Raw genomic sequence first — 25,469 nt, 5'->3', positions numbered from 1 at the left:
CAAAGTAAAAAACTTTCCATTATTGGTGGCAAATCTTGGCTGCTTCCACTATCCTGATGGCCATTGATTTCCAACATTGAGCTAAGTTGGAGAGGAAGTCTTCATTTCTTAGCTAGCAAAACACTGGTTTTCCCCTTCAGGCAGTGCTGGAATGGTTTTGTCCCATCCCTTGTGTCCACAATCTTGGTAAAATCAATTGACATGGAGATCCTTCCTTTTAAACACATGAAATCAAACTGATTGCAGGACCAATAGTAGTCAGCTAAATCTCTGTGGATAAGTGAATATCCGCATTCACAAGATTCTCATGTTTACGGCATTGATTCTGGATTAGCAAGAGGATGACTTTTTCCCTGACTGGGATAAAGGGTTACCCTGGGGATTCTTGAAAGTCATGATGGGACTGCCAACCAAATTGAGAGTTCTTGGAGTTCAAATGTGGCCCCAGACTAAGCAACATAATTGTCCAACTTAGCTAATGTGGGTACCAGAAATTTGGTCCCCAAGTGATGAGTTTTCTTTTCACCACAGCAACTCATGAAAACTGTTCACTGCAGCATGGCAGGGATTATCTGCTATGCTGGTGGGAAGATGACCCCCCAAAAATGAAATTTAAAAAAAATCTCAGAAATGTCAATATGCCCTGCTGTCTTCCATCAGGACTAGACCATATAGATTCTAGAATTTCTTGATTTAAAACAAAGTTTTAGAAATGAAATTTCTTTTGAAACCATATATTGCAAAAGTTTCTAAGCCTGACTGCTAGTGAGGAATGAATTCCAGGGTAATTCATTAAAATAAGAATTTAAAAGATTTAAAAGAATTTAAAGATTTAATAAGATTAAAAGCTTTAAAATATTTAAATTTATATAGTTAAATATTTTTAAGTGGGCTCAATGAGCAGACATTTTAATGTACTTTAGAACTGATTTTAAAAATAATTTAAAATTCTAATTAAAATTAAAAGCCTTAAAAAAGTTTTATGTTAATATTTCTTGTGAGGTATTTCAGAATTCATGTTCCTTCTACATAGGTTTTAGGGTTATGGTAAAACTAAAATGAGATAATATTTGTGAATGAAATGAAACAATAAAGGCTTGTTCTCTTTCCTTCTGGGTAATGATTTTTAAAATTTTCAATAGTATTTAATTTTTCCAAATACACATAGTTTTCAACATTCATTTTTGTAAGACTTTGTGTTAAGAAGTGATTTTTTTTTTGAAAGTTTTGAGTTGTTGCTTCAGATCAAAAGTTCTGAATCCCGCAATTTTTGGCAAACCACTTAATCATTTGGCTTCTGTGATTTCCCATATTCCCTTCCCAAACCCACTCCACACTCAATAATTGATGAACTTGGCATTATAGAGTTCACAGAGACCATTTAATACAACTCTCTCATTTTACAGATAGGGAAACTGAGGCCAGCAAAGTTAAGGACTTACTTGTCAGGTTATATGTCAGAGTCAGGCCTTGAACACAGATTTTCCTGACTTTGAGGCCAGCTCTTTACCATTGCTTATTAAAATGTGAAACAGGGTTTTGTTCTTCTGAACTTTAGAAGTATTTTAAAACTGAAATTTTTTATACTTCTTGATTATTTTAATTTTTAAAATTAGTGCTTTTTAGAAATTGCACGATAATATATCTGTTCCTTGGTTATAAGACAAAATCTACTAAATACAGAGGAACTTCATTATGAAGCCCTGATGTTGCATAATGAGCTTAACAAGTGTCTAATAGGTCAACAATATCATGTTAAGCTTTTTGTCTGTCTAGTGGATAATGTTTCAGGGGACATCCCGGGATAGGTGCCAGCGCTCAATCTTTGTAGTAATTAGTGTAGAAACACCCTGTGACCTAGCAATGCTCTGAGATCTTGACAAAACAGAAGTATTTCTGGATGACTTTATCTCATTTATCTCCAGCTGAAGGGCCATCCAGATTATGGCCAAAAACCAGTTTATGCTTCATGCAAGTGGAACAATGAAGAAGTTACTGACCCTCAGGAATTCTTTTTATTTGAGTGTGAAACCCTAGATGTCTTCCACAAATAAAACCATTGCCTTGGATTTTAGTCACACACACAAACACACACACACACACTCACGAGTGTCACACTGAGTGGTGCTATCAAAGATTTTATTTACACAACAGTTGCTACAACAGCCAGTCATATTTCCATTTATGTGTTTCTTACCCATAGGGTAATAGGTCCACCACAATTGTTCGGTGCGTTTTATAATACAGAAGGAAAACCTATGTTAATAACCACTAACAAAGTTCACAGATTACTACCAACTGGACAAAAAATAAATGTCTATGAAAAGTTCTCCCAGGAGTATGATATGCTTTGTTTCCACACATACACAATACAGTAGGGGCTCAAAGGCACATCTTTGAAAAAAATTTTCCTACAAAGTGTCGGAAAGTATTATAGTCTCATGAAGGAACGAGGAGAACCTTTGTCACCCCTGGATGGCCAGGCTGAGTTGGCTTTATTTCTTTTGCAACATGAACCTGGCACAGCCTGAGTGTGACATTCAAAGCCAAACATTCACCATCTCCAAAAACATCCAAGATCCCTCTTCTTCCCTTTTTCCCTGACTGACAATAGCAGTTGTGCAAACTTGGGACCAACACAGGTAGAAGAATCTCCTTCAACTTAAGGCAGGACAGAGAAGGCCTCTCTCTCTCCTCTCTCTCTCTCTCTCTCTCGCTCTCTCTCTCTCTCTCTCTCTCTCTCTCTCTCGCTCTTTCTCTCGCTCTTGCTCTCACTCTCTTTTTCTCGCTCTTGCTCTCTCTCTCTTTCTTTTCCTCTTTTTTCTCTATATCTCCCCCTTTCTGTTCTCTCTCTCTCGCTCGCTCTCGCTCTTGCTCGCTCGCTCTCGCTCTTGCTCTCTCTCTCCCTCTTTCTTTCCCTCGCTCTTGCTCTCTCTCCCTCTTTCTTTCCCTCTCTTCTTCTTCTCTTTCTGCCGTGTGCAAACCCTCCCCTCCCCATCCCATCCCCCACAAATAAGACAATGCTTACAATGAAAGATAATGCAGGTGCTATTACAAATAATGGTGTTTAGGAGAATATGAAGGTTCCAAATCATGCAGTTCCATCCAGGTGCAGCAGAAGGGAGGACATCATGGGACTCTGCAGAACACCTGTGTCTCAAGTGCTCACTGGATAAGTAAAATAAAGGATAAATATAGAGGCTTCTCTTCTCAGTGAACTGAGCATTCACCAAATAAAAGAAGACTCCATTCCGTCTCCAGCATCCATCTCTCAAGCCTAAAGAGTGTTTGTTGTCCACATGGAAGGGAGTGGCTTTATTGGGCTAGGTACCACACAAGACACAGTGTTGGGACAGAGGGAGAAGGCAGGGATTAGCTTCCTGAAGACAGTGTCTATAGAAATAGTCCAAGCTGGCTGCCCTACAGGAGCCTACTCCTGCCATGCTGGAGTTTAGTGAGTCCTGTTTCTGAACTAAGATTTACTCATCAACAGTTCTAAACCAGCTTCAGGTTTATTAGGAAAGCAGACATCTAGGTATAGTCCCATGAGTTCTAAAAGGTGAAGAGATCAAGTCTTCTGGTGTTGGTTGTTGGAGTTTTAATTATTATTATTAATTATTATTATTATTATTAAATATGGGTTCATACTATACCAGTCATTTTCATTTTGCCCAGCCTGTTGAAGCTTCTCCGTTGATATAGGCAAAACCGGGAAAGTGTTGCATGTGCTCATACTCGGAATTCCTGCGGGTGGTCAGGGGGGTGTACATGTCACTAGAGCTTCCGTATCTTGTGGAGTGCACGGGCGGGCTTGGGTAGCATGTGTTGGCGGAGGGTACTTCTGGCCATCGAGGAGTGACTGGCGTGGGGTGTAGTCTAGGAGCACTGCTCATCAAACAAGGCTCCATCCGGGAGGTGGGGCTGTTGAAAGGATACTTGATAGGGTAGAAGAAAGAAATTTAAGAAGGTTAAAAATTAATTAGTGCATTAATACCCATGTTAGTCATATTCACAGTCTGTTTCAAATTTGATTATTTTAGGATGCTGCAGTGAGGAAATCAATGCTCTTTAAAAGACACTGGAGAAAACCATTAGCCATAGGCAGAGAAACACATTCACAGTCTGAGAAATCCTGGTGATTTGGCCCTTGTAAGGAACAAAGCCCCGTTCCCTTCTCCTAGCCTGGTATATTTGGAGTCCAGCCTTAAAAGAAGAAGGAAAACTGCTTTGGAGCTCATGGATAAGGTGACTTTCATAAATTATGGAAGTGATCATGTTCCACTCATACCCAAGAACAAGACTTCCAAATAAAATACAGTGAGTCTCTTTAAAACCGTGTTTTCTAGTTGAACTCAGCTATTATATGAACTGGGGTGGGAAGAAAAGATTTAAGGGTCTGACAATCAATGGCCCAGAAGCTATCACTGATAGTTTTGGTAGAGATGGTTCATGCTTTGCATTAAAGCGATGGCGATCCTTGGCGTCCAATAAATGTTAGGGTCTGCTGTTAGGATGAGGGAAGAAGAGTATTCCAGAGAAAAAGAGGGAGATTATGGGGCTGGGATAAGACAATCATGGGGGCTTTGTGAAAGTTGAAGGTATAGGTAAAATGGCTCCAAAGAGAGAAGGTTCCTGGGAGGGAGTTGGTGGAGCAATAATAGACACTGGGGAGCTATGTTCCCATTCATTCTCCTCTGCTGCCACAACAGCTATGCAAATAAGCCCTTTTTTAGCTTTAGCAGAGGAGAGGAGAGGGAGGAAGTGTAGGATCCCCTTGAAGACTCTTGTGCCAGTTGGTACAATGATAAGCCTTGCTGTGCTAAGGGCCACCCCAAGATGGAGGCGAGCCAATCATACAGTGGTAGAGAGAAGGCAGGGAGTAAAGGAAAGTGCTTGTGCATGGAGTCTTCTGCTCTCCATCTGTCTTTCCTGACAGTTGGAAAATAGGGGCCAGAGAGATTAGGTAGGGGTCTACCCCCTGGAGGGGAGACAGACAGGCTGAAGCCTGGACAGCAGGGAGGAAAGGAAGAATGACAACAATGGCTTATCCTTCCAAGTCTTTCCCCTGTGAGAGAGGCCCAAGGTTGGAGAAAACCTGGAAAGCAGAGGGGAGAGTGTTGGGGCCAAAGATGGCGGATGGAAAACTGGCCACTTGTGGCTCCACCTTGAAAGGAGGAACTCAGTCGAGGGAATGGATCCCCAAATGGGGCTAAGCCCACCTGACCCAGCCACCATGCTGTCAAGTGAACAGCTGGGTAGGAGGGAGGGCGTAGGTGGTGACTGGGAGCACCAGGGAGAGAGAATCAGGGCTGTTGCCAAGGAGACTGGAGAAGAGCAAACCCATCTTTTGGGTCTCTATAGCAGATCTTTAACCCTGGGAGACGATTGATCCCTTTTCCCTTCTGCTCTGTGCTGTGACAGCATTATTAATGTGTTGTGGCTTTTAGGGAGCTGCAGGAGACCCTAAGAAGGCAGGCTGGGTAAATCTCCCCTAGCCAGGGAGCCTAACCAGGGCAGCCTTTGCCGGGTAGACCTTGCGTTCGGAAAACTAAACTCCAAACAAAAAAGTGAGAAATTGGACTGGGGGTGATTGCTCATGTTATACATGTGTGCTTCACTTTGCAAAGAGGATTTCCCACTGACCCTTCCAAAAGTCTACGTCTACCTCCTAGTCTTTAGGAGAGCATCCCCTGCACAACTAGAACAAGGCAAATGGAAGCTAATGCTCCACTTGGCTAGGAGACAATGATGTTAGTCGCTATCCATCCCCCAAACCCTGCCATGAGCAAAAACATGGATAGAGCAAGGTGCCCCCATTCTGCATTTTTAATGGAGGGGGAGCGCAGGAGGTGTACCTCCTTCATGAAGTCATCAGCCCTCACTGCTACCCTACGTAGCCTCAGAGCCTGGACAGGGGGATTCCCCTTATCCAGTTGCTCCATCTCTTATGAACTGGAGAGCCTGTGAAATTCTACCAGGACAATGGGTGCTATTTATCCTCCCCCTTCAGTAACTCAGTGAACTTGGAATTTCACCCTATCCTTGAGGGAGATTGCAAATATCTTTACAAATGTATAGATGCAGTGGCCAAAATGTCCATCCCCGAAGGCAATTTTAATTAGTTCAATTCAATAAGCATGATTCAGATACTGTCTTACATAGGGTGAACAACAAAGACCAAAAAAAAATTATCTTCCCCTGCCCTCAAGGAGCTTACATTCTACCGGTAAACTTGATAATGAAACTGAATTTATCTAGGCTGGTTCAGATGGCGGACGTCACCTGTACTCACAATATTCTGGCTCAGTGGGTTAAAATCGTCCTCAAGCAGTGACTTAGTCACTCAGTGCCAGGAGAGGAAGGGAAGGAGAAGATCTAACTTTAGAAATAGCAGAGTCCAACCCCCTAAGAAGCCCAGAGAGTTAGGTGATGACCAGTGGAAGTTCTTGACCAATGCTTGTGGTTGATTCCTTGCCTATAGTAACATAAGGACGAGAGCCAGCATTCACATCAAGCTTCCCACTGGGCCGCTATTTTTCACTGAGAATGTACCTGGTTGTAATATTAAATGGCATCTGATGCACTAGAAGCTTTGCCAGAGCGCCCCTTCTACTGACATTGCCTTGGAGGTCTGAGGACCACTGACTCAGCTTGGCGACTTGTTGATTTGACCTTTGCCTCTGCCCAGAATCCCTTGCATCTTCAAGTCTCAGCTCAGCTCAAACCTTGTTCAGGAAGCCTTTCTTTTCCTGTCCCCATCACCGCTAAAGCCTTCTCCTCCAAATGACCTTATATCTACTCTACAAGTATTTCTATAAGCCTTCCCCATTAGAATGTAAGCTCCTTGAGGGCAGGGACTAGCTTTTGCTCTGTATTTGTACTTATAGGACTATTCTGGTGCATAATGAGAAATGCTCATGGATTAACTAACTGATGACATGTTATCAGAGTAGATTTACTGCTTGCCACCAGATGGAGCATTTTCTTTCAAGGGAACATGGCACAAAAATTTGCGGGATTTGTCCTTGACCAAGTTTCCCATAAGCAGCTGTGCCCACGGTTTGGATCAAGAGCTCAAACAAGAAAGAAACAACTAGGCTTTAACAGAAGCTTTAAATATCTCCTATGTGACAATCAAATTCTGTTATGGTTGCTTCTGACATGGAAAGTTTTGTCCTGGTAGGTCAGCTAATTGCAAATGAGTCAGTGACTTATTTTCCCCATAGTGAAGAGACCATTGAAAGACAATATTTGTGAAGTGCCCATTGGCCCCTGCCTGGCGATTAACTCAACCAAGGAAGCTTCTATTCAGCCTTGTTAGAGTGTCCGCAGCACAGCCATCTGCACGGATGCCGACCCAGGCAGCCCACATCACCTCTCACACTCTGCATCCGGCTTTAATGAAGGGTCCTGTAGCTTGCAGACTCAAAACACTGAAGCTGGGAGATTGGGGTCTGGCATAAAGGCCATGCTTGTTGGAGGGCCCTTGACAGGAAATTGCCATTTTTCTGGGTCAAATCCCACTTGTTGCAGAGACCATGGTTAGAGTGAGATGAGAAATAGGGCTTCCTACGCTTTGTGAGTGCAATGTGAGAGTGTGTGTGTGTGTGTGTGTGTGTGTGTGTGTGTGTGTGTGTGTGATGGGAGATCAGTCAAAGAGTTAGAATTTAGGTCCTTCCAAATTTTAGGATGAATTTTGCCTTTTTGGGGGGGAAGGAATGGAGGGACATCATAGAACATGCTATTTTAAGAGACTATTTCTAGTACCAAAGGCTTATTTTTCTCCCCATGGAGGAAGAAAGAATGAATCCTTTATTCCTGTCCTCTGCCAAGCTGGCTGCTGCTTGTGCAAGAGGGTGAAAGGTGGTCCTGTGAGCATTGCAAATTGTTTTCCTAATGAAAGCTGTGCTAACATCCCCTGACATGTCACTTAAGGACTTGGGGCTAATGTGCCATCCAAGCAGAACTTAGGGCTAAACTTCCTCCAGCCCAGGATCTCACAGTGTGATCCTGCCAAAATGAGGAGCTGCAAAGTCTCCACTGAATCTGGACACCCTAGATCCTGGTTCCAGTTAATCCAGCTTGCCAGATTTAATATTCTACATTTTAAAACTCCTCCAAAGTCTTATTTAATTCTGACTTTCTTATATCCTAAGGCCTCTTCCAAGTCTAAGATTCTGTGTTCAAGGTCTCTTCTAGCTCTGATATTCTAGGTTGTAAAATGATAAAATACAAGGTATTTGAGAGTAGAGACCAATTTGAAAAACAATTAGTAAGTCCAGCTCTTGGCACAGTGTTTGCATATAGTAGGCAACAGGAATGCTTGTTGGTTAAATGATTGAGAAGTTTGCGATACTCATTCCTTTGGACATCAATTGAGAGAGAGAGAGAGAGAGAGAGAGAGAGAGAGAGAGAGAGAGAGAGAGAGAGAGAGAAGAGAGAGAAAATGAAGAAGACAGAAAGAAGAAATAAAAGAGAAAAGAAAGGATATACACACAGAAAGACATATGTGTGTGTGTATGTGGAGAGAGAGAGAGAGAGGAGAGAGAGAGAGAGAGAGAGAGAGAGAGAGAGAGAGAGAGAGAGAGAGAGAAGGAGAAAATGGAGGCAGAAAGGAAGAAAGAGAATTTACACACTGAAAGACGTGTGTGTGTGTGTGTGTGTGTGTGTGTGTGTGTGTGTGTGTGTGTTTATAGAAAGAGAGAGAGAGCTCTAAAAAGCTCGGATTACTTAACTCCTCAGTATACTTTCCCCCCATTTGCTCAATTCCAAACAAAGCTACTGGGGAAGGGATAAAAAAAGACCCCAGCAGGGTGAGCTTTTCAGTAACCAACAGCAAAATCAGCCCCTAGCCCTTTGTGTTTCATCTTTAGAAAGTCCCTGAGAAGCTGGACACTGGTCTTCCAATCATGGCCATTCATGAAGGTCCCCTCTTATATGTACTGCCCGTCATTCTATAAAAGGAGAAACCATGGCCCAGAGGGTTTATGAGGGGTCTTGTCTTACGGTCACAGAGGAAATCAACAGTGGATTCAAGGAAAGACTCTGGGTCCACTTCTCAGCCTTTTCCTTGCTTTAGAAGATTTGATCAATTGGTCTCTAATGGTAATCTAGAACATTCTCTACCTACTACTGGTTACTAAATAAGTATGAATATATTTTTCCCCAGATTTGAAAAGGATCCCCCATTCAGCTACCATAAAAAAAAAATCAACTTTGGCAAAATAGGATTGTGTGAGACTTAGGAAGCCATCCATTTCTCCCCATGTCAGTGATTAAGCATAAATTCAGGAGATGAGCTTCTGAGATTTCATAAAAGAAAGTGGCCAGGCAGGAAAGCAAATAAGAAAGGTGAGATTTAATTTTCCCCTTCGTTCTGAGTCGATCTAGATGGCACTTCTTGGGTCTCACTGACAAGTGGAGGAAGTGTTTCCTATCGTTGCTATTCCTCACAAGCTGGATGACCACCTATCACAAGTTTTACAGGTCCAAATTGGATTCAAGGAGATACTAGGATCTTCCTTCTACCTCTGAGATACTGGGATCTTTTGCAAGGCAATTCTCAGCCATCATTAAGACCTCTGAAAGTAGCACTGCTTCTGATCCCAGGAGCCTCCGCATTGGATGCTTGCATCTCTTCCTGACGCAGCTAGGAGCCCATAATGAATGCCCCAGGTGATGACCTAGTGGAACCAATGCCCAAGCTTATCTGGGGATTACCCAAAGTCTCTCCCTTGATGCTACAGATGGAAATCAAAACACACCCATTTACGCCAAGTGCTCTGGGTATTATGACCATATTCTCCTGCCACAATCCAAAACATGATGTAATCAAAGAAGCTTTTAGTGATCTCTTCCAGGACACACAGATGTGAAGCCTGGTTCATCCATTTTTTTTATCCATATGCCCTGATATTTGCCAGAGGGGAAAACTGGGCACTGAGTGATGAGTGAATGAATGAAAAAGTACTTATCAAGTGCTTACTATGTGATGGCAGATGTCTGGAAAAGATTGTCAGGTCCCAGTACAATACTCTTTCTCACTTATCTCACACAGAGAAAAGAAAATAGAAAATTGAAGGGATGATAAAGAAAGAGAGGATGGGTCACGTGGCGTCCTTTGACTAGAAGCCCCTTGGGATCAGGAACTGCCTTCTACTTTGTTTTTATAACCTCACCACCTCACAAAGTACCTTGTACATATTATGAAAGCTTACTAAATTGAATTGGAAAAATCGAAATGAAATGACAAAGGAACTTTGTCATCTGGCTCCTGGTGAAGGTTCCCGGCCAGAAGTGATTCTCACTTGCCAAAGGCCAAGGGAGTTAATTTAGCAACTCTCAGCCCATGAGACATCCTGAGAGAAACGGACAAACAGATACAATTGGATTGTATAAGCAAGTCAATTTTCCAGTCTATATTTAAAGGTAAATTTTAGGTATACTTAGGAAGCCCATTTTAACATAGGTTGGTAGAATTGCTTATTTTTGTTGTAAATAATTATACAAAAGGTCATCACCAGAGCTGGTTCATATTAGTTTTGGAGATCATCTATTAAATTTTTAATGTCATACCTCAGAAACCAGCAAATGCTACAAATCAGGGCTCCACTAATGATTTTGTTGATTATTTAAAATTAAGAAAGTGATGAAGGGAAAGTAGATAATGAAATTGAAGTTTTACAATGTGGGTCTTAAATATGAAGCTGGATTTCTCATGTAGGAGGGGGTGCTGGAGCTGTTTCTCTTAGGAAACCAGGGATTCCAATAGGCAGAGGGGAGGAGGAAGAACATTTCAGGGATGAGAGGCAGCTAGAAAGCAGAGAAGCAACAGACAAATTTAATTGATGGGGAGACAACTCGGGAGGTCCTATGGGAGGGAAAGACCCCAAGACATTTTCTAATAGTGGAAACACAGAGATCCTGTGACACTAATTCCAGTGAGAAGAGACCCTGGAAACACTATGAGGCTGCCATCAAGAGAAAAAGAAAGACAGGGCTAGATCAGAGAGGGTCTCACTGGGGTTGGGGCCTCCTGGGGATAAAATGACGCATGCCATCCAGTACTTTCCTATTTTAACTAATTACTAATTACTTTTGATAACTAGGTGCTAAGTCAGTTATTTCTATAAGGACCATCAGCAAGTTCTAAATTTCAGTGCTCTGAGGCAAAGTCCCAGTTGCCTTCCCTTAGTTATGGCTCAGCTTGTCCAGGTTGTTAATAACACAGATGGGCCTAGGACCCAAGGGTCCTGAGTTCTTGTCCAATGATCTTTCCATCACACCATGCTGCCTATTAATGAGTAACATGGAGTTAATGAGGATGCCCTAATAACAGAGATAATGAGAGGACTTGTCCAAACACTCTTTATGAATGCTGAAGAGAAGGTTTCAGGTAGAGGAGAGGATTCCTTTGCTAAGATGGTAGTCTGTGCTGCCTTTTCTCTCACCAAGGGAAGAAGAAGCAAACATTGGATATGAAGAGATAGAAAACCAATGATGAGAATGGAAATAAGAAATAATATTGGGAAAGAAGGAAGCCATGTCTCCCTTTGTGTAACTGAAATGCCTGGGGACTAATCTCATTAAAAAGCAGAAAATTCTTTAGTTGCAACCTATCCTATCAATTAATAAAGATGTATTAAGTACCTACTGTGTGCTAAATTGTGGGAATACAAAAATGAGAATTAAGCCCATCTTGGCCTCAAGGAGCTTCCATTCCATTGGATTTTGGCCCTGAAAATCTTTCGAAAATATTCTCATTGCCTTCTGGGCATAAGGAACTATTTCTAAGTGCTACAGACACAGAGAGGAAACATTTTATGGTCTCTGCCCTCAGGGAGTTTGGGGCTGATGGTAATAACATTTTATGACACAAGATAGAACATATTAAGAGCCAAGGGAGCTCTAGCACAGTCTTACAAGAAATCTGAGCATGAAAGGAGCCTTGTCAACTGCTTTGTCAACTGATGGAGATAGATGTTGTTTTCCCTACTAGAAATCCATCCAGGTTTAAAGCACCAATATGGTAACTAAATTTCCTATAATTTACTTTGTAATCTAAATCTAAATTAAATCTAAAACTAAATCTAAAGATTAAAAACTAAAACTTCACTCAACTTTTATATAACTGGACTTGATATATACCAGGCGGTTAGGTATACTGAATGTAATGGTTCAATTAAAATGTGGTATTTCAAAAAGTGGCAGGGAGTGGGCAAGTTGGGGGAAGGAGAAGGAAAAGCAGTATTTCTTTATTTAATATTTATATTAGTATTTAGGTATTTTATTTAGTATTTAGGCACTTTATTTAGTATTTACATTAGTATTTATTGTAGTATTTAGGTACTTTGATCCTCCCAACAACCCTAAGAGGTAAGTGCTTTTTATTTTCCCCACTTTACAGTTGAGGAAAGAAAAGCAAAAAAGGTTAAGTGCCTCCATCAGGGTCACAAAGCTAGTAAATATCTGAGGCTGGATTTGAACTCAGTTCTTTTTGGCTCCAGGCCCAGTGTTCTAGGTTCTAGGTTGGTTTGGAAAGGACTAAGACCAAAACCAAGAAAATTAGGTTTAAGCATGAAGCATTGAAGGCACAGGAATACATGGAGCAATCAGGAATACTTTATCTTAGTGCTCTGTGTCTTGTTTTTAAAGTACATTTTAATTTCCAAAATTAAGTTGAATGAAGTTTTAGTTTTTAATCTTTAGATTTGGTTTTAGATTTAATTTGGGGAAAGAAATAGCATCCTTCAGTTAAACAGGGGAACAAATTCTGGATTTGGAGCCAGAAGACCTGGATTTAAGTCCCAGCTATATCATTTACTAGGGACTTTAGGTCACTAGCCACTGTCAACCTTAGTGTTTCATTAGTGAAATAAAGGAGTTAGATTAAATGGCCTCCTGTAATGGCCCAGTTCTTAAGCTTTGATCTGTAAATACTTAGCAGGTTATTCCTTAAAGAGAACTGAATTCCCTGATTGTCCACTCTGATGAAATGCACTGGTTAAATAAATATGGAGGACACATTGGCGTCAAGGACAACTCCAAGACTTGTCCAGAGAGTGGAGGATCTGAAGAGAAGAGCAGATGCTAAATATATCATCCACTTCTGTACATCCAATGACACTCAACACAGAGCTGGGCACATGCTAGCAGGGGCTTAATGAATACACGTTATCATAATTGGACTTGACACCAGAGGTTTGTAAAGTAGGAAAAGTAAGCTTACCTGTGAGGAGCCCCTGTGGTATGGAGAATAATGGAGAGGCCCGGAGATGGCCGTGTCATGTGGTAGGGATGGGTACTGACTCTGCATTGGGTGGGGATGCTGGTTGCTATAGGTTCCATAGTTGTAACTCCCTGTGTAGCTAAAAAGCAATGAATATTGTTTCATGAATAATGTTATAATAGCCAGTCGGTTTGATATTTCATCTAAGACCATCGACTCTAGGTTCTCTGTTTGTGGGCTGTCTGATCTGACTTCTCATCACCATCACTTGGCCCATCTCAAATTTTGTTTCTCTACCTGTTGCTCAGTGAAATGACTGCTCCTTGGCAGGACCACATCATAGTGTCCATGGGTCAGAAGACCAGCTGTGGTGGGTAACCTTAGCTCACTTGTCTTTAAAATAGATTCATAAAGGTCCCAATTGCAAGTTATTCTTTACAGGTCTGTCTTCCATAGAGATCCCAAATTTCAAGGGGCATAAATATTAATTCTAAAGACTAATAGGAACTCAATTCAGGGCTTTGAATTGTTCAATTCCTTAGATTGTGGGCCTCTCAGATAGTCCCTGAGATCAGGGGATCTGTGCGGTCAAAACTATTTTTGTAACAATACCAAGATGTTTTCATTTCTAATACAGTAAATATCAATATCCATAACCAGTTAAACCAAAGCTTCTGGGGTTATTCTATCATTTTAAAAAATACAAAGGGGTTCTGAGGTCAAAAAGCTAGAGAACTATTGCCTTAAGGTAGTGATGCATGTGGACAGACCAGCACCAGGAATGAAATGATAAGGCAGGGCAAGGGCCTGGGAAGGTGACCTACCCATGTTCCTCTCTGTGGGGATACACTGGTATCCGATGGGTGACGGAGGAAGAAGGCACGTGAGTGTTTCTCATACAGGGCAGCTGTTGGGAGCTTTCAGCAGGTGATCCAGCAGCTGTTGTCACTGTGTAGGTAAGGGACCAGGTGTAGGACTGCATTGCTCCTGCTAAGACAAAATGGCACTCTGTCTGTCATGGAACCCAATCATAGGATATCACCGTCATCACTCCATTATTTTTCTAGGAGTCTCAAGAGAGTCGAGAAGTCAACCAAAATGCAATACCATGAAAAGAAGCATGACGAGAACTTTGAAGGGAACTTAAGCCAAGAACTTAACAAACTCATTTAGATTGAGCCCTTTCATGTAGCACAATAATGGATGTGAAAAAAAAATACCTTGCCTTGATCTAATAGGAGCAGATATTTTGAGCGAGAGGAACAGTAGGAGAAAACCTCTTAGAGGAAAGTTTGAGAGTTTTAGTAGAGCCTTCCTCATAATCAGAGCTGTCCAATAGCACGATGGATTTGGATATAGGGTAGGTTCCCGTCCATGGAAGTATATAGACAAAAACTAGATAAGCATCCATCATGGATGCCTTATGGAGTGTTCCTATGTCAGGTATGGGGCAAGTCTGGTTAAGATCTGAGGTTTCTCCCACTTCTAAGATGATTTGATAACATTTCTATTTTGAGTCAAACTCCAATGTTGACTTCCTAACAATGAACATGTTTTTTTTCCCCTAAAGGCAGAACATTTCCAAGTAAAATTCACCCTAAGTATAAAGTATAAATGTAAATTACCTTACAGATTTGGATTTGCTAGGATGGGGTGGGAAATGTGGCTGGACAGGGAAACATGTAAAAGGATTAGAATGCATCCTTTGGGTGTCAGGTATGGAGAACAATAGACCGGTTTCTCTTTTAAAAACCCACAGAGTCAGATCAGATTGCTTGCCTTCTTGGGGAGACAGCAGGGAAGTCAAGAAGGAAGAAAATGGGGAATTCAAAATCTTATTAAAGTGAATGTTGAAAATTGTCTTTACATGTAGGTGGAAAAATACTATTTACATTTAAAAATAATTTTAAAAACCCATCAGAATCTCAAGCCATTCACAGAAGATGGCTAGGGGCAATGGGAGAACAGGTTGCCTCATCTGGAAGTTCCTTGTGCTAGGATTCAGTCTGAGAGTTAAGAACAGTTTTTGTTACATTTAAAAGAAAAGTTTTGTTATATTTTTATATATTTTTAAAATGTATTATTATTTTTTTATTTTATTTTTTAAATGTATCTATATTTTTAAATGTATTATATTTTTTAAATGTATAAGACAACTTTTAGATCCCCCTCTGTACAGAAACAGGAGGTAGACAGAATTTAATCTCCTGGGCTATAGTATGTCAGCTCTGCCCTACACCATTGAAATAACAAATCCACTCCCCATCCCAGGGAAATGTTTTAGGGAAGCATTCAGACTCAGTCCTATGCCCGGTCAAGAGATCATAAAATTGATGTTTAAATTTCTAAGAAGGTAACAACTATTTTTTAATCCTGGGATAAATGTTCTTTTTTTTTTTTTCAGGGAAAAAAATTAGCTAAGATGAGGGATAAGTCATCGGTTATAGAGTAGTAAACTGGGGCACCTGGTCTTGGGAATGATTTCATGTCTAAGGTTTGAAATTCCATTAGCAAATGAGTAATTGGCTGACCCAGGGAGCAAACCATATACTTATTAGTAGTGCAGCCATTAGAATAATCATTAATGGGGCTTTTGTCATTTCGAAAGAATGAGGGTCTATCATCCCTTTGGAATCTTCTTCAATTGGGGGAGGGGACCCCCAGATAAAGTTGTCCCCATCAGCTTGAGCTTCTGCCAGGGACCATTTATATGGATCTACTTTTCCTTAAGCAGGGATCATATAATCGCCCCCAATTTAATTTGTTGTCTTTGTGTTGGGCCCAGTGAATGAGGGCAGTTTGAAACGCCAGATGAATGGTTAACTTTTATGACCAATGCTAGAAATAAGGAAGGACTTAAGGAGCTTATAAAAGATACAAATGGAAGGTCCTCCAACTCAGTGATGACCCAGACCAAACAGGTCAGTCCTGGGACTTTAACAGAGGATAAGGAATTACATCCCTGTGTCATGTTAAACAGGCTGGCTCATTTGATACCAAATGTCACGTTCCATTTTCTTCAAAGAGAGGTAGGAATTTAAAATGTGGTGTAGGTTTGAAGGCTAAAGGGGAAAGTTGAGAAGTATGGTATTATTTTCCTTCCATTTTCTTAGGCTTGGAAATTTAGGGTAAAAAAAAAAAGATGGGAAACAATTGAACTAAATGTTGTGCAGTTCTATTGAAAAAGTCCTGGTGATTGGAGAGAGGAGGAGAAATGAAGGGAAAAGGCATTTGTTATGTACCTACTGTATGCTAGATACTTAACCAATATTATCTCGTTTGATCCCGGCAACTACCCTGCAAAGTAGGTGCTGTTATTATCCTTGTTTGAATTCAAACACAGGACCTGTGTTTGAATCCCATCTCTGTCATTTACTGGGTATGTGACAATTCCCTTCTCTTTTCTTGGACTCAGTTTTCTCATCTGTAAAATGAGGGGTTTCAACTAGATGGCTTTTAACATCTTTTTCAATGCTAAATCTATGACCCTCCCAAGTATTTTCATCATATATAATAATGAAATTTATTTCACATACTCACTACTGATGATGTAATTTCTGTTTCACTCACCTATGTTTCCACCACCTCACCCCCCAGCCCATTTTCAAATAATTAAAACATACAACCTTAAAAAGAAATATTTGTGTGGATAAACCCAGCAGTCATTTGTTGGTAAAACTGGAGCTTCCTTGAAACAATACCTTGTGTCAGAGGATTTTAGAAAAGATACTACGATTTGTGAACATTCAGAACATACTCAGATAAGTCTGAGAATTTCACCCATGCAGAATAGAAATGGCAAATGGTGAGCTAATTAAGAGAAGACCCATAGTTACTGATGGACATACCCATCCTCATAAAGGCTCAGAGCATTTGAAAGCTATTTTGTAGCTGGCTCCCAGCCAACATTACAACTCATCAACTCTGGGATCAGAGGTCCAGAGCTGGAAAGGAGCTTTGGCGACCCACTAGCCCAATCTAAAGAAGAGGAAACTCATCCCCTAAAGAGATTAATTGACAAAGGCAAGGCCATACAGATAGGAAAATGGCGGAGCCAAAACTCTAACTAACATCAGTCCTCTGTCTCTGACTCATCTACCATTTTTGCTCTGGGTAAAATCTAGTTGATTGAGTCTGGAAAACACAAAAACAGCTTTGACAGTTAAAAAGACACATAACTGAGGAGGCCAGATTATCAAGGAAGTGAGATCTAAGTTGGAGATGCTGCTAAAAAAGATTTGCCCAAGAAATCAAATTCAAATCCATGTTTTCCAAACTTAGGTCGACCGGACTTTATCCAACTTCCACATTAAGAAAACATCCAAGACAAGAGAAATCTGATATAATAGCTTTCCAAAGATTACTCCAAAGAATTAGTGGCTTTCTTCTTAACAAAACAATTATATTATTACCTTATAAATAAAATATATTATAAGTTCTTTGATATTGAAAGAGGGCATTTAATCAAAGAACTTATGATATATGTCATTTCTATTTCTATTAGCTTCCTAATTTATTTCCTTATTAGTGCCCAAAATGGGGCTCTAGATGACCCATGTTTAATAATCATTTTTTAACAGGCTTGTAGAGCATCGATAATCCCAAGGAATGAATTCCTTGTTTTCTTCCAAGAACATGTTCTCATTTTGAATATTAACTGCTTTAAGTCTTTTATAAATGGTGCTCGAGGAAAACATTTGGCATCAGTTCACGCACGATGAAATTTTTTAATGTGTCCCGGAGACATCCAAGAACAAAGTTAGGGTGCCCCAAATCTTCAAAGGTTACCAACATCTGAAGAGAATCTGTTCCATATTTATATTTCAGAAGAGATGCTTTTATGACTTTTTAACGTGTTGCATTCAAGTTTCCTGGTGCATTCCAGGCGGCTTCCATCCCCCTAAGCGCACCTGCCTTCCCCAGGCATTCGATTTATGACATAGGCCAGAGGGAAATACAGCAAATTCATAAATCAGATGAGATCTACAAGCAGGTAGAAAAACCTTCCTTTCCCGCTCTTCCAATGCGATTTCCCTTTATCTCTTTGCTTCACATGGGAACCACACATGCTCAGTCAGGGAATCCTGGTCAAAGGCGCTCATCATCAACTGTTTCAAAGACAGATACAATCTAACAGTTTTGAAGAAGATAGGAGATGTTTCCTTCTCCAAACTAAGAGACCAATAAATATACAGCAAGAGGATACAAACTCATAAGCAAAAGAACGTTCTAGCTGCTCACTCCAAATGATCTAAAATTATCCTAGGTCAAGAGATCATGATTTCAGACCCTTAAGACTTGATTTTCACAAAAAATCTCATAAATCTTTGGGATCCCAAAGGTCTCTTTCTACAACATCTGTGGTTATTTAGCTTTTTTTTTGAAGACTTCAAGTGATGGGGAACTCATTACTTCTTGAAGCAGATCATCACACTTTGGGATGGCACCCAACAGGATCTTGTTTTGTTTTCTCCATAGAAATTTGCCTTTTACTAGGTTCCACTGAGCTCAGCTGCATTCCTGGGAACAAGTGGATTCATCCCTGGTCTTTCACATGACACATGGCCCTTTACTGGATACTGGAGATGCAAAGATGAAGACATTCCCTCAAAGGATTTCCCTTCTACTTTAGAATACTAATGGCCCCAGATTCTAGACAAGACAAGAATTGGGCTGGAAATGGAGTGAGAGAGATAGGTACAAGAGGGAAGTATGGGAAGAAGGAGGGGAGATATGCCCAGAAGAGAAGATGGAGGAAGACAAGGGAGGAAGGAAACACCAAGTGTAGAGGACATAGCCAAGTTTCCTTCTGAAAACTTTTTTTTTAATTAAAGCTTTTTATTTTCAAAATATATACATGGATAATTTTCAACATTCACCCCTCTAATTTTTCCCTTCCTTCCTCCACTCCTCCCCCAGTCGGCAGATGATCCAATATATGTTGAATATGTGCAATTCCTCTATACATATTTCCACAAATATCATGCTGCATCAGACAAATCAGATCAAAAAGGAAAAAACAAATGAGAAAGAAAACAAAATGCAAGCAAACAACAACAACAAAAGAGTGAAAATATGATGTGGTCCACACTCAGTTCCCACTTTCCTCTTTTTGGGTGCACATGGCTCTCTTCATCACAAGATCATTGGAACTGGTCTGAATCACCTCACTGTTGGAAAGAGCCACATCCATCGGAACTGATCATTGTATAATCTTGCTGTTGCCATGTATAGTGATCTTCTGATTCTGCTCACTTCACTCAGCATCAGTTGATGTAAGTCTCTCCAGACCTCTTTGAAATCATCCCGTCGGTCATTTCTTATAGAACCATATTATTCCATAGCGTTCATATGCCATAATTTATTCAGCCATTCTCCAACTGATGGGCATCCATTCAATTTTTAGTTTCTTGCCACTACAAAAATGGCTGCCACAAATATTTTTGCATGTGGGTCCTTTTCCCTTTTTTATAATCTCTTTGAGATATAAGCCTAGTAGAGACATTGCTGGATCAAAGGGGATGCACAATTTGATAACTTTTTGAATATAGTTCCAAATTGCTCTGCAGGATGCTTGCATCTGTTCACAATTCCATCAACAATGTGTCAGTGTCCCAGTTTTCCCATATCCCCCCATCATTTGTCATTATCTTTTTCTGTCATCTTAGCCCATCTGACAGGTGTATAGTGGTATCTCAGAATTGTCTTAATTTGCATTTCTCTGATCAATAATGATTTAGAGCACCTTTCTGAAAACTTAAAAAAATTTTTTAAATAATATTTTATTTTTCCAAATACCTGTAAAGGTAGTTTTCAATATACATTTTTGTAAAATTTTGTGTCCCAAACTTTTCTCCTTTCCTCCCTTTTTTCCTCACTTCCCAAGATAGCGAGCAATCTGATATCGGTGAAATTTGTGCAATCCTGACAACTTTTGTAGAAAGGAAATATAGCAAACAAGAGCAATATTATTAATCATTATCCATCAGAAAATCCTTAATCTCAAGGGCTGTTTTCATGTCCTCTGATGTACTTGGTAGTACATTGGGCTGTTGCTATGGATTCTAGTGGAAAGCACCTAGGAGTGAGGAGTTCTCTACCCCTATGCTATGGAACCCTTGCTCTCCTTCTCTCTCGTGTCTGGCATATTTCTTTGTGGGCAGGCCCCCCATCCTTTATTGTAGTGTCAGCAGGCCTCACATGAGACCACAAATTGAGAACTAGGAGGTGAGATTACCTCTTGTTTTATAAAGGGAAAAACCAGACCCAGAAAGGCTAATTAGGCCCTCTGACTCCAAATCTCACTTTTTTTTCAAGATACTAGACAGTCTTGTGATCAGAATAGCTGGGGTTCACTTTGGGGCTCTGATACTAACTCCATAACCAAATCATTTGAACCCTCTGGGTCTCGACTCCCTCATCTGTAAAATGGGGTCAATTGTTCTTGTACTAAATGAGTTTTATTTTTCTTGCTTCTCAATGGACCTGGGAGAAGAGGGAAGGAAAGAATTTGGAACTGAAAATAAAATAAAACTGAATGAATGATATTTGAGCTTGAGGTGATGTGGCTGAGCAGATAGAGCATTGGGCTTGGAGTCAGGGAAAACTGGGTTTGCCACTTGGGCAAGTCACTTGATTTCTGTGTGCCTCCCTAGGCCATAATTCCTAAGTCTCTGGCAGTCTGGATTCTGCCTTGAAAGGAAGGAGGTAGGAAGTTCCCACACTGGAAATTCCCTTTCTGAATAAGAACTGCAGCTTCATAGGAGGAGACTACCTCCCAGGTCTGCTTGTGTGGACATGAGTTCTGGGGAGTCCATTTATGGACTCTGGCTGTGTTGAGGGTAAACACACTCAGGCTGCAGAGTTTATCTCTTGCCCTCTGCCTACTTTCCTGCTTCCTCTCAGCTCAATTCTTACAGTTTGTCCAGGTCTCGTAGATCTGGAAGAGCAGAAAAAAGTCTGAAAGTGTGATTTCATCCATGTGGGCAGGTCCCTTTCTTTTCCTTCTTTCTTTCTTCCTTTCTTCCTTCCTTCCTTCCTTCCTTCCTTCCTTCCTTCCTTCCTTCCTTCCTTCCTTCCTTCCTTCCTTCCTTCCTTCCTTCCTTCCTTCCTTCCTTCCTTCCTTCCTTCCTTTCTTTTTTTCTTTCTTTTTTCTGAGACAATTGGGGTTCAGTGACTTGCCCAGGGTCACACAGATAGGAAGTGTTAAGTGCCTGAGACCAGATTTGAATGCAGGCCCTCCTGATTTCAAGGCTGGTGCTCTATCCACTGCACCACCTAGCTGCTTCCAGAAACTTGTTTCAAATTGAGTCTTACAGACTTGAAGGAGAAACTGGGAGATTAAACACCTAGCCTGGAGGGTCACATAGCCAGTACATGTCAAGGCTGAACTTAGATATTTCTGATTTGAAACCTGGACTTTTAGTCATGATCCTTCTTGCTTCTCTTACCCTCAATAATGGCCCACAAAGTGCCACAGTCTGAGGATACTTAGTACAGGATGTCCCAAAAGTCTTAGTGCCTTCTTAAGTCATTCCAGTTTAAAATGGAACTAAGACTTTTGGGACAATGTCCCTGTTGGTTGAATTGAATGGAAGAGGAATGGACTCTTGCAAGGGGGCTGGAGAATGCTCCTGCAAAAAAGCCCAGGAAGATGAGGGGCATAGTGGCTGGCATTTCTAAAGGGCTTTTAGGATGGCAGAGGATTTTACATCTGCAGGATCCAATGAAATAATAGTTGTAAAGTGCCTGGCACATAGTAGGTGCTACACAAATGTTAGATATTAGAATTAGATGAGCTTTTCTGCGCCCACAACAATCCTGCAAAGTGGGCTCAATAGCATTTTTACCCCTTTTATAGATAGGAAAACTGAGACGTAGTGACTTACCGGAGTCCCAAAGCTAGTAACTAGCATCCGAGGTAGGGTTTGGACTCAGTACTTCCTGGGCTAACCCCAGGGCCCTGCCCATTGTGCTACCTGGCAGATACATGTGACCTTGTAATTTTAATAGTGAGCCTGTTTCTTCTTAAGGAAAGTGGGTGGGAGGATTTAGGCCAGCCTGGGTATCTGTTCCTTTGAGCACCAGCTAGCCCAGGGGCCTTGGGAGGCCGAGGAAAGGGTGGGTACCTGTTGTGGTGAGTCCAGTGTACTCCGGGGATGGGTTGCTGACAGGCGAGGAGGGAGGAGGCACCTCTACTGACGTGGTGGACTTGGCTGGTGAGAAGGAGGGCACGGGTGATGGAGTCGGCGGGGTGGGCTCTGCCAACAGGATCTCTTCTCTGACCTCTGCTGTGGGCAAAGAGACAGGTTTGCTAGGAGGCCGCCTGAGGGCTGGATGTCAAGGGGCACACTGGGGTTATTTTGGGGGGGATTTCAGTATCGGGACTTCTCAGGTGAGGACGTTGCAGACCACTCTTCCACAGAGGCCCCTGAGCTTGGTTAAAAAGCTTTCCCAGGGTCACACCTGCCCACACAAATTGGATCCGAGCAAGTAAACCCAGCTTACCCTGATTCTGAGGAAAACTCTTCAGAATCAAATGAGGTGATATTTGTAAAGCCCTATTACAGTGCCTGGCAATGTAAAAGATACTTAATAAATGCTGCTTTCCTCCTCTCTCCTTCCCTACCCCCAATCTGTGATTTTTTTTCATATCTCACCACGTAGCTACAATTTTATCCAGACTTTACAGCTCTGAGGATTAAAGAGTGGCCACACTTGAACATTTTCTTATATTGCATCCTAAAACCTTAGGAACGGGTGTGGTCTAGTGGAGTCCATCCTTGTGTTCCAGTCTGAGGTTCATCACCCATTCCCTTCATCTTTCTGATGAGGAGACTGGAGATCTTGGTGGCTCCCTAGTCCTAAGAGGGCTATTCTTCAATATCTATGATCTTCTGTGATTTTCACAACTCCATGAATTAGAGCAGGGTTTAGGAGTCAGCAAATCATAGGCCAAGAGCCCGAGACATCCTGCTGAGCCCTGAGTTAGAGAACAAGTGACAGGGGATTCTGCAGGGAACTCCTAAGTTCTTCTACAATGAGGCTCATCTCTGATGCTGCTACTTATGGTCTGTCTTAGAGAGCTGTCTCATGATTTGTTCAGGGTCACCCAGCTATTCCAGAGATGGCCTGAAAACCAGATTTCTAGCTCCAATACCAGCTCTCTCTAACCACTCAGACACCATGCTATTATGATTAGCTTTAGTGGTAGTAATAGTAGAACATCCATTTTAGAGCTGATAGATATGGAGGCATTGAGAAAATAGATGGCCATAATCGTGCAGCTAATTAATGGGAGACCCATGAGTCTCCTGTCTCCAAATCTACTTCCACTATAATCCACTTACTCTCTGGGATCATTCTTTATACAGCAAATCCTTGCCCACAAATGACTTCTCTTTTAAAATTGTTTCTTAAAGACAAGGCAGAACCAACATATACATGCATAGATACATACATACACCCTAAAAATGAAGAAAAGCATTAATTTCACAATTTGAGGCACATTCATCAGACTCCTATGGGATACTCAGGCCCCTGAGCAGAGAAATATCTAGAGTCCAAAATGAGGAATATTCCAATCAGAAGAGCTATCCCTTGCCAATCCCACTTATCTTCCCATTTATTCAGTCTTACCAGTGCTTCCTTCCCCCTTCATGGCTCTCATGAGCTCATTGGCTCTCTCCTGACAATGGAGTGACTCCAGCAAGTACAGCACATAATCATCAAACATCAGGTGAATGAGGTGAAAAGACCCTGGTAACAGAAAGAAAAGAAGTGACCCACTGCCCAGGTCTAGAACCCACAATGGTACACATGGCCAAATGGCTCCCGAGATCTCATTTCTCCTAATGGGCTTTTCCCTCTTCTACATCAGAGAATAGTCACCACCTATGCCCCAAATTTCGGAGCTGAGTCACATGCAGTTTTGTATCCCAGTCTCATGTTAATAACTCCTTGTTTTTTAACAGCCAAGCTTAAGAACAAAATCTTCATTTTCTATCTTTTTTTTCTCTTCTAGCCCCAACTCCCCCAATTATTTACTATGTGGGTGATATTGGGCAACTCAAGCAGCCTTGGTTTCTGATCTGTAAAGTGAGGAGGTAGATTAGGTGGCCTTTTAACACTTTTTTTTTTCCCTGAGGCTGGGGTTAAGTGACTTGCCCAGGGTCACACAGCTAGGAAGTATTAAGTGTCTGAGATCAAATTTGAACTCAGGTCCTCCTGAATTCAAGGCTGGTACTCTATCCACTGTGCCACCTAGCTGCCCCCCTTTTAACTCTTTAATCCTATGATGCCCCATCCCCACAACACCCACCATGTCAAGATCATCTCCTCACAAGGCCCAATATACTTCATCTTCATGTCTTTGCCTTTTCCATCACCTCTACTTCTGAGCTTCTGTCTCATTCTACCTGCCCAGGCCAAATTCTACTGGGAAATTCTAATATCCTCATCTGTAATGAGGTAAAATGAAGAGGTTTTGGACTAATTCCTATGAAGCTATAAGTTACTGATCTTTAAGCCTTGCCCCTGACACAAGGGATCCTAAATTGATGTTTGGAAGGTTCCTTAGAGGCTATATCACCCACACACTCATTTTACAGGAGAGAAACTGGATCTTTTCTTTCTGACTCCCAAACTCTAACTACTATGTCACTTATTCTGCGTGACTGTGGGCAAGTCTTCTTACTTCTCAATTAAATCCAGACAACTCTGTAAGACAAAGAATTGCCAATTTTCATCAGATGAGTCTATTCCCCACACCAGTGTAATCCCAAGTCTTTAGCCAATTTCCTTAAGATTCCCAGTTGGCCATGATAGAACATAACAAGATTATTCCCTCTTCATTCTAGAAACCAGAGCTCTTTTATTGCAGCCTGGAAAAGCATATTTGGATGCAGGATTTTTAATAACAGTTATTCTATTTAATAACAGAATAACATTCTCTTTAATAACAGAGAAGTGGATGGACATTGGATCGTAAATAAAAACATAGCACATAAGTATTGATTCCAAGCATCAACTTGAACTTTGCTAGAAAAAATGGTAGCGTTATTCTAGTTGGGAATGAATGCTTTACTGATTTTTTTTTTTTTTTTTTGCATTGTAAAGGAACTTGAGTTTAGCTAACTCTCTTAAGAACCAAAGCTCACATGTGCCAGCCTGCTTTGGGCAACTCATATCACTATTGCTCTGCTTTCCCCCGACTGTGGCAGACACGAATGCCCAGAGACTT

The 25,469-nt window shown here is 41.2% G+C and overlaps 1 protein-coding gene across 3 annotated transcripts in view; it reads right to left on the bottom strand.

The window, feature by feature from the left end:
- Positions 1-1,332: 1,332 nt before the first annotated feature.
- RFX4 (regulatory factor X4) overlaps positions 1,333-25,469 on the bottom strand; it is a 133,581-nt gene continuing 109,444 nt past the window's right edge. The window contains exons 15-19 of one of the 3 annotated variants that reach the window (XM_074271484.1): positions 23,867-23,986; positions 22,357-22,518; positions 14,053-14,218; positions 13,229-13,367; positions 1,333-3,935 (exon numbers count right to left, since the gene is read on the bottom strand). In XM_074271484.1, the coding sequence (XP_074127585.1) occupies positions 3,663-3,935; positions 13,229-13,367; positions 14,053-14,218; positions 22,357-22,518; positions 23,867-23,986 (860 nt within the window). In that variant the 3' untranslated portion in view covers positions 1,333-3,662. The remainder of the gene's footprint in view (positions 3,936-13,228; positions 13,368-14,052; positions 14,219-22,356; positions 22,519-23,866; positions 23,987-25,469) is intronic. The other 2 variants (XM_074271485.1, XM_074271486.1) reach the window with 2 other exon arrangements.

Source organism: Sminthopsis crassicaudata, chromosome 5 (genome assembly GCF_048593235.1).
Source record: "Sminthopsis crassicaudata isolate SCR6 chromosome 5, ASM4859323v1, whole genome shotgun sequence".
In the NCBI taxonomy this organism is placed as follows: Eukaryota; Metazoa; Chordata; class Mammalia; order Dasyuromorphia; family Dasyuridae; genus Sminthopsis; species Sminthopsis crassicaudata.
Note: the sequence above shows the minus strand (reverse complement) of the source record. Positions and strands in the feature narration are given on the sequence as shown.